Source organism: Cetorhinus maximus, chromosome 1 (assembly GCF_964194155.1).
Source record: "Cetorhinus maximus chromosome 1, sCetMax3.hap1.1, whole genome shotgun sequence".
NCBI lineage: Eukaryota > Metazoa > Chordata > Chondrichthyes > Lamniformes > Cetorhinidae > Cetorhinus > Cetorhinus maximus.
Genome location: NC_135879.1, coordinates 59,833,336 through 59,845,534, shown reverse-complemented (window position 1 = coordinate 59,845,534; position 12,199 = coordinate 59,833,336). Strand labels below are relative to the sequence as shown.

The 12,199-nt window shown below is 46.2% G+C and overlaps 1 protein-coding gene across 3 annotated transcripts in view; it reads left to right on the top strand.

Moving 5' to 3' along the window:
- The window catches only part of nr3c2 (nuclear receptor subfamily 3, group C, member 2), a 400,233-nt gene that overhangs the window by 309,178 nt on the left and 78,856 nt on the right, over window positions 1-12,199 (top strand). For all 3 annotated transcript variants that reach the window (XM_078541236.1, XM_078541242.1, XM_078541249.1), the window contains one exon: window positions 8,844-8,988. In XM_078541236.1, the coding sequence (XP_078397362.1) occupies window positions 8,844-8,988 (145 nt within the window). The remainder of the gene's footprint in view (window positions 1-8,843; window positions 8,989-12,199) is intronic.

Sequence of the window (12,199 nt, the reverse complement as noted above, 5' to 3'; positions counted from 1 at the left end):
TCTTGGGGGTGCTGGTGAGGGTTGGAGCCAAAATTGAAACTACAGGTGGAATTGTGGTCACCTGGGGAGATCAGTGGGAGTCAGTAACAATGGAAAGTTAGCCAGTGGCTGTTAGGACTTAGAAACATTAGAAACAGGAGTAAGTCATTCAGCTGCTCGATCCTGCTCCACCATTCAATCGGATCATGGCTGATTTGCACTTCAGTTTCATTTACCCACTGTTGCTCCATCTCTCTTGATAACCTTACGAAAAAATATCTACCAACCTTGAAAGCTCCAACTGCCCTGACGTCCACAGCCTTTTGTGGGGGAGTTCCAGATTTCACCTACTCTTTATGTGAAGAAGTGTTTCCTGATCTGCTTCTAAATGGTCCAGCTCTAATTTTAAGATTATGTCCTTTTGCTCTTAATGCCTTCAAGAGAGCAAATAGCTTCTCTGTGTTTATCCTTGCAAATCCATTAAAAATTTTAAACACTTTGATCAGATGAACCCTCAATCTTCTTGACAAATGACTGCCCACAAACACTAGTCTCCTTTCTGCAGCCAGCTCCACAAGCATTCAGGCAAAACTCCTGTAAAATCAATTTGATGGACTACACTCTGTCTGGATCGCTGAAAAGTTTCTCAACTGTCAAATAGCCAACATTCTGGGGAAGGACAGAGAACATGTTTCAAGACACTTTGAAGCTCTCCTTGAAGCGTGGCAGTGTTGACATTAATGACCGGGAGGAGCTCGCTACTAATTGTGCAAAATGGCGACAACAGGTCCATCAAGCTGCATCACACTTTGAGCCAAAACGTCTTAATGATAAGGTAGAGCGACAGAAGAGAAAGAAAGAAAAGGAAGTAAATCCTGCACTCTGGATCTCACTACCTCGTGGGACATCCTTCCCCATGTGCCCAAAGATCTGCGGGTCGAGAATCAGCCTGCTCATGGCAGAAACTCGCAAACCTGAGTAGGCATCATCCTCGAATCAAGGAACAGTTGACGTCAACAATCTTCTTTACTCAAAGGAGTACAAGCCAGGTTGATATAACTTGCCCTTATATTTTAACCCTCTAAGCCCCTGGGTGGAATCGCCCCAGGTTTGCATTAAGTGTGGTAGCAGGCGGGAAATGTGATGTTTTATCCACCGGCCGCAATTGCGGCTTCTACCCGATATCGTCCCAGTCCTGCCGCATTAATCGTGCATTCCCGGGAAACAAGCCGTTTCAATGGCAGGCCGGCTCTCATTCGCCCGTTACACCATCGGCTCGCTGCTTCCTCTCACGCCGGGTGCCATATTTAAAGTCCAGCTGCGCAGACACCTCTCAGTGCTTCCAGCCCACGACTGCTGCACAGAAGACATGGATCCAAAAGGTAAGAAGACTGCAGCCCCCAAGTTCAATGACGCGTTCCTCGAGCATCTTGTGGACTCAGTGGAGGCTCCCCATGATGTCCTCCTACTCCCACTCTGGCTGCAGGATGGGCAGCAACATCATCAATCCGGCTTGGGAGATGGTGGCAGTGGTGGCCAGTGCCAATGCCTTACAAAAGAGGACAGCCACCCAGTGCCGAAAAATAATGAATGATCTCCACCGTTCCACCAGGGTAAGTCACTCTTCTCATCACTCTCAACTCACGCACTCACAAACCCATCACACATCCACAGGGCCCTCACTCACTACCAGTTCAAGGGTCATCATCATTCACTCTGTCACACACACCTTCATTGTTCCCATTCCATCCATGAGACCACTCGTCACCCACACATGCCAGGCATACTTATCATCTGGCTTGGTAGGCGTCCTGTTTATACTCTCTCCATGTCTATTCATGCAGGACACGCTGGCACACAACAAGAGGGAGAGGTTACAGACCAATGGAGGAATGCCTGAAATCAGGGTGCTCACAGATTTTGAAAACAGAGCCATCCAGCTGTTTCACAGGCCACTGCCTTGCACTGATTATCTCTCCTTGCTATTGCAGGCACGTCTGGGAAACAGCCGATGGAGTCCATGACCCAGGGCCTCCAATCAAGCCCAAAAGACACCTTGGAAGGGGAATCTGAAGGCATCTTCATTGAAGATCCATCACAGTGCTCACCCACACCCTCCCACCAGTGCAGAGACACATACCGCGGTGGGACCTAGCTTTAGAGTAGCCTCGGGGTCAGAATCTAGTGAGCACATCGCACGGTCTGATCCACAGCAGGCGGTGGCAGGGACTTCCCAGGTCCCCGGCACTCGGAGGATTGCTGGAGGCCAGAAATCTGCTGAGTCTGAGTCAGATGACGAGCCTCTGGACTTGGTCATACCTCAGTTGGAAATGCAAAGGCAAGCTCGGGAACATCAGAAAGGGATGTCTGCTGCACTCCTCAGATTGCAATGCATAATGGAGGAGTCTGTCCGCCTTCAGACTGAGGTGATAGCACCAGCATGTAAACATATCAGGGCATTGACAGGGCGTTGCAGTCAGCAGGCTGACTCCACCTCTGCTGTGGATGTCCGGGGAGGACCAAGATGTAGCGGCCTGGTTAAGAAGATGTAGTTGCACAGCCTGGTCACTTGTACATAATGTCCACTATTGTAAATAAACCTGCAAGAATGTCTCCCTGCCTATGGATCTTTGTTCTGATGAGCAGTGTTCGTGTCACTCAGTTGTGAAACCTTGGTCCCTGCTCAAGATAAAGGGAAGTGTCTCAGTCCAGGGCCTCTTCCCTGTGCTTTTTGCAGTCTTCAGACTGAAGTAATGGTCTGGCCTTGCACTCCCTGGACACATTAGTGATGCCTGCACCTCAAAGGTGCTTGTCATTGCTGCCAGAATGTAATGGGCAGGCATCACAGAGTTCTGTCATTCTCTTTGTGTGCTCTCAGCACCTTTGAGGTGGGGCTGGTCCCCCATCTCTTCAGCATCTGTGACCAGTAATGCTGTGCTCCTGAAGGGGGCAGGTGCTGAAGGCTGACAAAGGACCAGGTGTATTTAAAGTTTCACGGCTGCGTCTGCATGATATGACCCTGATCACAGGGTGCAAGCGAGCTGCCCTCGGCCAGACAGGAGTCAGACATTCACCAGAGGCTATATGAAGCTCTAAGGAGTGTCCTCACTGCATGTCATCATCATCCTCCTGGACACCAGGGACTATTAGAGCTTCCACTGTGTCTCCATGACAGGCGCATTATCACAGAGTATGTGCTCTGCCATAAGCCAGACTGGAGTCAAACGTTCACAGATGTAATGTGAGGATCTATGGTGTCTGCTTACTGCATGTCGTAATCATCCTCCACAAATCTAGTGGCTATGAGGGCCTCCTGAGTGCACCTGCCTTGTCTGGTCAGTGCGAGGGCCTCATTGCCGTCATCATCGCCTTCGAGGGCCTCCTCACCCTCATCCCCGTCGACGTCCTCCTCATCGGAGGAGACCTCCAGCTCCTCTATCTCCTCCTCAGCCAGCTCCTCTCCCCATTGCAGCACCAGGTTGTAAAGGGTGCAGCAAATGATGATAATGTGTGACACCCTCTGTGGACTATATCGCAGGGCTCCACCAGACTGGTCCAGACACAGGCACCTCATTTTCAGCATTACGATTGTCTGCTCCACCAAGGTGTAAGTTGCAGCATGAGCCTCATGATACCTTTGCTCTGCTGCAGTCTGAGGCCACCGCATGGGTGTCATCAGCCACATCCTCTGCAGGTAGCCACTGTCTCCGAGGAGCCTCCCTGCAGCCTCTGTGGTCCCTGAAAGACGTCAGGATCTGTGACTGGCTGAGAATGTAGGAGTTGTGGACACACCCTGGAAACTGTGCGCAGACCTGCAGGATACGTTTGTGGCGGTCACACGCCAGCTGCATATTCAGTGAGTGGAAGTCCTTATGGTTGATCTAGTTGACCTCTTGTTGCGACGGAGATCTGAGTGCCAAGTGAGTGCAGTCAATGGCACCCTGAACCTGTGGGAAACCTGAGATCTGGGCAAATGCCAGCACTGTCGCTTCCTGGCTTTCCTGGCCCTGGGTGAAATGCACAAAGTTGTGTGTCCTCATGAGAATGGCATCTGTGACCTCATTGATGCATTTGTGGATGGAGGCTTGCACTATCCTACAGAAGTCACTTGTGGAACCCTCAAAGGATCCACTGCCATAAAAATTAAGTGCTGCAGTCACTTTCACGGCCACTGGCAGTGGATGCCCTCTGTATCTCCTTGGCGCCAAATCCTGCAGCAGCTGGAGATGTGTCCGATTAGTTCCCTAGACATGCGCAGACTTCGGCAACTCTGGTTCTCCATCATCTGCAGGAATGAAAGGTGGCATCTATAGACCCTGGTCCAACTAGTTACCGACCAGTGATGGCTTGTTCTGGCTCTTCAGTGGCGTGCGCAGGAGCCTCAGCCACCCCTTCTCCCTGAGTATGTTGCTCCTCCCTCAGCGCAACCAGGCACATCCGTCGCTCTCTTCTCCGTCGTCTCTGCTGTCTGTATGCCACTAGGCATACAGCTAGGCCACCAGATTCCATGCTTCTGATGTACTCCTCCTGCAGGATGAAAAAGAGAGATATGTGGGTTAGCTTGGGTGTCCTAAGAACCATCTTGGTCAGGTCTGAAGGCCCCTTAACGCATCCCAGAGAGTGCTGACCACCACTTGGATGGTCAGAGTTTAGTGCGCTGCATAGATGCCCGAAACCCCATCATCTCCATCCCGCTCCACTTGACCAATTGGCAGCGGCCTAGCCCAGTGGACTGCATGCTGTGCTCTCAGCTCAGACACAGGCATTCTGTGATGCGTCCGGCAGGCAGGCCTTATAATGACATGCTGATATATTACAGTGAGGTTCCCGATGTCCGGTAAAACTCAGCAGGTCTGGCAGCATCGGCGGAGAAGAGCACAGTTGACATTTCGAGTCCTCATGACTCTTCAACAGAACTAAGTAAAAATAGGAAAGGGGTGAAATATAAGCTGGTTTAAGGGGGGGCGGGATTGTTGGGACAAGAAGCCAGTAATAGGTGGAGATAACCAAAAGCTGTCACAGACAAAAGGATAAAGAAGTATTGAAGGTGGTGATATTATCTAAAGGAATGTGCTAATTAAGGGTAGAAAGCAAGACAAACAAGGTACAGATGGCCCTAGTGGGGGTGGGGTGGGGTGAAGGAACCTAAAAAGGCTAAAAGGTAGAGATAAAACAATGGGTGGAAATACATTTAAAAATAATGGAAATAGGTGGGAAAAGAAAAATCTATATAAATTCTTGGAAAATACAAAAAGGAGGGTGAAGAAACAGAAAGGGGGTGGGGATGGAGGAGAGAGTTCATGATCTAAAATTGTTGAACTCACTATTCAGTCCGGAAGGCTGTAAAGTGCCTAGTCGGAAGATGAGGTGCTGTTCCTCCAGTTTTCGTTGAGCTTCACTGGAACAATGTAGCAAGCCAAGGACAGACATGTGGGCAAGAGAGCAGGGTGGAGTGTTAAAATGGCAAGCGACAGGGAGGTCTGGGTAATGCTTGCGGACAAACCGAAGGTGTTCTGCAAAGCGGTCACCCAGTCTGCATTTGGGCTCTCCAATGTAGAGGAAAGCGCATTGGGAGCAACAAATGCAGTAGACTAAGTTGAGGGAAGTGCAAGTGAAATGCTGCTTCACTTGAAAGGAGTGTTTGGGCCCTTGGACGGTGAGGAGAGAGGAAGTGAAGGGGCAGGTGTTGTATCTTCTGCGGTTGCATGGGAAGGTGCCATGGGAGGGGGTTGAGGAGTAGGGGGTGATGTAGGAGTGGACCAGGGTGTCACGGAGGGAACGATCCCTATGGAATGCCGCCAGGGGGGTGAAGGGAAGATGTGTTTGGTGGTGGCATCATGCTGGAGTTGGCGGAAATGGCAGAGGATGATCCTTTGAGTGCGGAGGCTGGTGGGGTGATAAGTGAGGACAAGGGGGACCCTATCATGTTTCTGGGAGGGAGGAGAAGGTGTGAGGGCGGATGCGTTTTCCGTTTCTTCCCCCTCCTTTTTGTTTTTTCCAAGAATTTATATAGATTTTTCTTTTCCCACCTATTTCCATTATTTTTAAATGTATTTCCACCCATTGTTTTATCTCTGCCTTTTGGCCTTTTTAGTATTCCTTCACCCCACCCCACCCCCACTGGAGCTATCTGTACCTTGTTTGTCCTGCTTTCTACCCTTAATTAGCACATTCCTTTAGATAATATCACCACCTTCAACACCTCTTTGTCCTTTTGTCTGTGACATCTTTTGGTTATCTCCACCTATTATTGGCTTCTTGTCCCAACAACCCACCACCTCCCCCCACCCCCCCCCCCCCCCCCCCACCAAACCAGCTTATATTTCACCCCTTTCCTATTTTTACTTAGTTCTGTTGAAGGGCCATGAGGACTCGAAACGTCAACTGTGCTCTTCTCCGCCGATGCTGCCAGACCTGCTGAGTTTTTCCAGGTATTTCTGTTTCTGTTTTTGTTTTGGATTTCCAGCATCCGCAGTTCTTTGCTTTTATTCCGATGTCCGGTGGCGGGAAACACGTTTCACGACGCCTTCTCGCCATATTATCCGCTCACGCCACCGAACATGGCCGACACCAGTAGGCACAGAAAATTTCATCCCCAGTATTGTTCTGGTGAATCTGTGCTGCATCACTCCAAAGGCCAATATATGCTTCCTGAGATGTAGTACTCAAATTTGAAGACGTGTTCAATGCTCAGTCCAACTGAAGCATCACTTTGTCCCCTTTGTATTCCAGCTCCCTTGAGATAAAGGCCAACATTCCATTAGCTGTTTTGATCACTTTTTGTACCTGCATGCTAGCTTTAAATAATTTGTGTATTTGGACTCCCAAATCTCTTTGCTCATTTATAATTCCTAGTTCCTTGACTACAGAGTGAGTAAAATTAAAATAACTTAATTTTCTTTTCCTTTTTTTTAAAAAAAACACTTTCTGTTTATTTATGTTCCAGTGCATCTTTAGCTTTGATCGTTCTTTCTGCGTGTGATTTTTTTTTCATTTTTCTCATTCTCTTTTCATCTAATTGCTGGGCCTGCCAGGGACACATGAATGTTCCACTGGTTCTATCTGCAGCCAGAGGCAACGGGAGCATTGTTGTGATTCTGGCAGAAGCAGTTCTGCTGGCAAAAATCCCAAAGACTGTTTTAAACCACAAACATGGAAAACACCAATGTAAAACCATTTATACTAGAGGAGTTTTTAGATGGGGATCCTTGTAGATGTGGAAACAGAGGACTTTCACTGTATTGAAAATCCCTTATGCTTCATTGCTTTGCCATTAGCTGCTTATAATTGTAAGCTTACACACTGATAGAAGGATAACTACACATACCAAGTTGTCCATCGCCTGTTGTAACTTGATCCCCCATCCACTATCTTCTGGCTTTCATAATGACCCTGGTAAAAGTAGCAGCTGTTGACTTACATTATGTAAAACCGCTAAGCTATAAAAATACTTGTTATCTACTGCCTTTTAGTTTAAATTTTAACATACAATGAATTTCAGAGAGAGAGAGGCTGTGGCAATCCTTGGCTGTTTTCACTTTTAAGAAACGAATTGCATGATTTTTATTTCTTATGCATTATTCTGCCTTTAGTTTTTGACTAACATTGCTTTCACCTTATTTTTTTCAAATAATACACATTTCCTTCACTGGAAAGTATATAGTTTTTTAGAATTTTCAACCTGATAAATGCAGACTATAGTTTGTGAAGAGTGTAAATGAAGGCCTATTCCTGCCAGGAACCCTTGCCACTCAATCTAGCAGATTCTCCACTGTCAGGAGAGGAAGTTCCCTACATTGCATGCCCATACCAGGTACTCACGCATTTGGAGGTGCATCCCTGGTGTCTGCCTGTACCTGAAGGGAATCTCAGGCTATTGAGTGGAGGATTGTTTGAATTTCTTCCATCAGGCATGAAGTAAGTGCCTCCTCAGAACTACTTTAAAAGTTATAAGACAAATTAGTTACAGTAAATTTCTAAAGAACTGCAAACAATCTTGGCTTACTTTCCCAGAGGGACTCACAAACAGTGGCTTGGTATGCTTGAAATCAGGCAACACAGAAACTCTGGGCTATGCTGCTGGTCTTTTTTGGGATGGGTTGAAAACTCTGCCCCTTACAAGGCCCCACAAAACCCCTGGCTGGGACGGAGATATGCTAGGGTCATTTCTAATCCTTCTGGTGCACTCCCACCCAAGATAAGGCAGGTTTTGATGGTTGGCCTTCTTATAAGTGTAATCAGCAAGCTGTGCATACAATTCCAACATGAGTGTTACTGAGCATGGCCATGTGGCAGAACCTTAAAGGGGAGAACTGGCCAGGTTGAGCAACAGAGTGACAGAAGGCATGATTTAAAGGGTTGAAGACTTTGCCGAGAAACATGGAAAACAATTCTGGCAATCGTGAAGTTTCAAAACTTCTAAATCAATAATTAATAGTCCCAGAATTGCTTCCAGGGTTTAATAAAACTTATTTTGGACCTACACATTTCTGGCCCTACATCACCCCTGAGTGGATGCCTTGCCATTAAGGATGAAAATGTCACTGGTGTCTTAAAGTTGTCGTAGGAATAACAAGGCTCCTACTTCCATCAGGAGTACTGCCTAAATCAAGGAGGGCAGAGGGAGATGAAAATCACTCTCTGTTATTTGTTAATATGTTCTATAACAGAAATAAAGGTTCCATGTTTGACATTGCTTTGATAGCTTCATTGATCTACTGCCAAAATCAGGCTCTATAGTGAGATTGGAGCTAAATTATAAAAAATAAATGGAAAATAAAAATATTCAAACAAACACATTGAGAATTATGGATAGAAAAATTGTTTGAAGAAAACTTTTAAAACTATCATTTTCTGTTTTACAGGATTCCGAACAATGGCTCTTGATGACCAGATGACTCTACTCCGGTACTCTTGGATGTGCTTAATGACGTTTAGCCTCAGCTGGAGATCGTACAAACACACCAGAGGCACAATGCTTTATTTTGCACCAGACTTAGTGTTCAATGAGTAAGTGTTTTATGTTTTAATTTTTTTGCTTGCTTGTTTTCAAATTTTCTTCCCATACCATGAATGTTGTTAATGTTGTTCTTTAGGCAACCTACTGACAGGGCCCTCAACATCAGATGGGTCTATCTTAATCCACAACAAAAAAACTGCCCATAATTCTGTTTCCTGCACTAAATTATGTGTATAGTTTGCTGCTATGTGGTTGCAATGGAAGCACAAATTGTTAAATTCCAGTTTGTTTGATGTGTTCTGATGTATATTGGTGACTTGCTGCAGATAATCTTTAATATCTTAAATCCTGGCATAATAGTGCTATGCATCAGTTACAGTTGATTAAATGCAATTTATAGTGGTGTTTGCAAAGTGATAATTAGGTGGAAACAGCTATTATCCCTCAAAATGCCTTATTTCAGCAGCAATAAATTTGGGACATCCAGTTGTGGCCATAAAAATCTTAATATGGAGATTTCTAAGAGGGAGTATGTTGACATGACATGCAAAATGTAATAGGTTAGATCAGACTGTGGCTGAGGCATTTATGCTAGGCTCATAAGAAAAGAACAAATAAATGCAAGCAGATTGATGATTAAAAAAATCATCATTATTATCATGGAAATTATGAAGAATATGGAGGAGGCATGAGAGCAATCAGATCAAGTCTTCAAGTCAGACGTGAGAGTAGCAGACTGCATAGGAGACATTCAGAAAGGATTCCTGGCATCCTCCAGCCCTTCACTGACACCTACCTTTGTGCTCGCAGTGAGAAAACTGTTGCAAAAGTGCAATTGGAGGCACAGGTAGCCTTTTAGCATATTAGGACTGATGTAGTGTTATTGTGGTATGCTGTCGCCTGTAGGCTGCCATGAGCAAGGCCTGAGTAATAAATTGAGACAATTGTTCAGGTAAAAATATACATTGAAACATTCCTCCTTCTAAATATTATCTCACTTTCTGGACATTAAACATCAGTATTGTCCAGTAGGACACACTGACTGGTCACAGGCGTGGTGATGTTGTCACCATTTTAGCCACAAGTACTAATTTTAATAAAAGGCACCCAGAATTTACAATACAGCTAAATGTATTTCATGTATATATTTACTTAAAATGCATCTTCCATAAGCCAGTCTGAAACTTGTCAGTCTTTTTGTGAGGTTGAAATCAGGCAAAATACTGGCAAGGGTGGAGAGGCAAACATCTTGTCAATCTTAACTCCAAGGGTGCCAGAGGCCTGGACAATTAATCTGGAGACATGGGCCAGGATTTTTAGCTCGGCAGGTGGGCACGTGCCCGACCCGACTGAACATGAGATGACGTGCGATGATGTCGTCCGAGCGTGCAGACACCAGCGCGCAGTCGCGCGATAGTTCGATCGGTCGGCGCGCACTGGAGCCGGCAGTGCGCCCACTGACAATTAAAAGGCCTGTTAAGGCCATTAAGTTCTCAATTGTCGTCAATTTTTCACTGCCATTCAACCTAACGGGTTGGCGGGCAGGCAAAAAGGCCAAAAGCGGCCTTTGCACTTTTTTGGAAACCTCATCCACGGCGTGATGAGGTTTCCAAAAACAAATACAAATAAACTGAAAACTTCAATTTTTAATTTAAAACGTGTCCCTGCTCATGTCACATGAGGGAACTTGCTTTATTACATTTTTCTGTTGTTTATTGATTTTTTTCAATATATATTCTTCATCTCCCTGAGGCAGCTCCGTGCCTCAGGGAGATTATTCAGCACTGTCTCGTGCACATGCGCGAAGTTCGCGCTAGGCCTGCTCGCCCTCCTCCCTTCACCCGCCCCCGTATCATGATGGGTGGGCCTTAATTGGCCCACCAGTGTGAAATTGCGGTGCGCTGTTGATCGCGGGCGGCGGTCAGCTTCCCGACTGCCCCCACCGATCCCGCACACTAAGGGCAAAATTCTGCCCATGAGCAGCAGGGACTTTAAATTCCGTTAATTAAATAAGTCTGGAATAAAAAGCTAGTATCAGTAATGGTGATGAGGATGTAACTACCAGATTGTTGTGAAAACCTACCTGGTTCACTAATCTTTAGGGAAGGAAACCCACTGTCATTACTTAGCCTGGTCTAAGTATGACTCCAGACCCACAACAATGTGGTGGATTCCTAACTGCACTTTGAAATGGCCTAATAAGCCAGGCAGTTGTATTCTAGAAGGCAGCTTATCACCACCTTCTCAAGGGCAATTAGGTTAGGTATAGGCAATAAGTGCTGGCTTTGCCAGTGACACCCACATCCGTGAATGAACAAAAAAATTAGGATTGGGAGGATTTTAATTAGGAGAGTGGAGGGGGAGGGGAGTTGACAACTGAGGGGACGTTGGGGAGAATTGTCAGGGAGGGGTGGAGCACTTGTGAGGAAACTCTTGTCAACAGTCAAGAAAGGTTGAAGGCCTGTGATCATAAGGGCTGGGGGCTTGGTGGAGGTTGGAGATATGGGCTGGGGCATGGTGGAGGCTGGAGATTGGAGCTGGGGCATGGTGGAGGCTGGAGATTGGGGCTGGAGATCAGGGCTTTAGTGGGAAGAGGCTGGAGATTGGGACGGAGGAGAGATGGAGGCTGTAGATCCTTGGTGCCTGATGCACCCAATTGGTTGCTTCCAGCCACACGATTCTCAATGGGGGTCACTAACTCTGAGCCTATTCAGTTACCGTTGGCAATGCAAAAGCACCTCTTTCATTTCTGTTTCCCCAATGTGGCAGTACACAATCTGTCAGAAGAAACAATACACTATTTAGAGACAAATAGGAGAGAGGGATAAAAACAGCAGGAATAAAAGGGAGGAAGAAAAGAGAAAATTATAAGGGAGGGAAAAAAGCAAAAGTAGAGGAGAGAAAAATAGGAATGGAGGAGGAGAAAGAAGAATAGAAGAGGAGAGTGAAGAAAACAAAGGTAGAGAGGAAGAAGTGGAGGAGGAGAATTGAGACCGACCAGCATAGCCTACAAAATGACCTCTTCTGAGAATTTTTTGGTAGGGCTGGTCTTAAAAGGGTTGAGGATGACCAATCTAGGCAGTAACATTACACTTTGCTATAATCCCTGTTTTCCTCCTTTGGTGCAGCTCATTACCTCAAACCACAAGGGCAATGTTTTGCCTCATCTCCATGAATATATTGAGCTATAGGCACTGAGAAATCCGCCAATGTGTTTGATTAATGTCAGGACTGAAATGTATGATATTTGCCCTGTTTCAT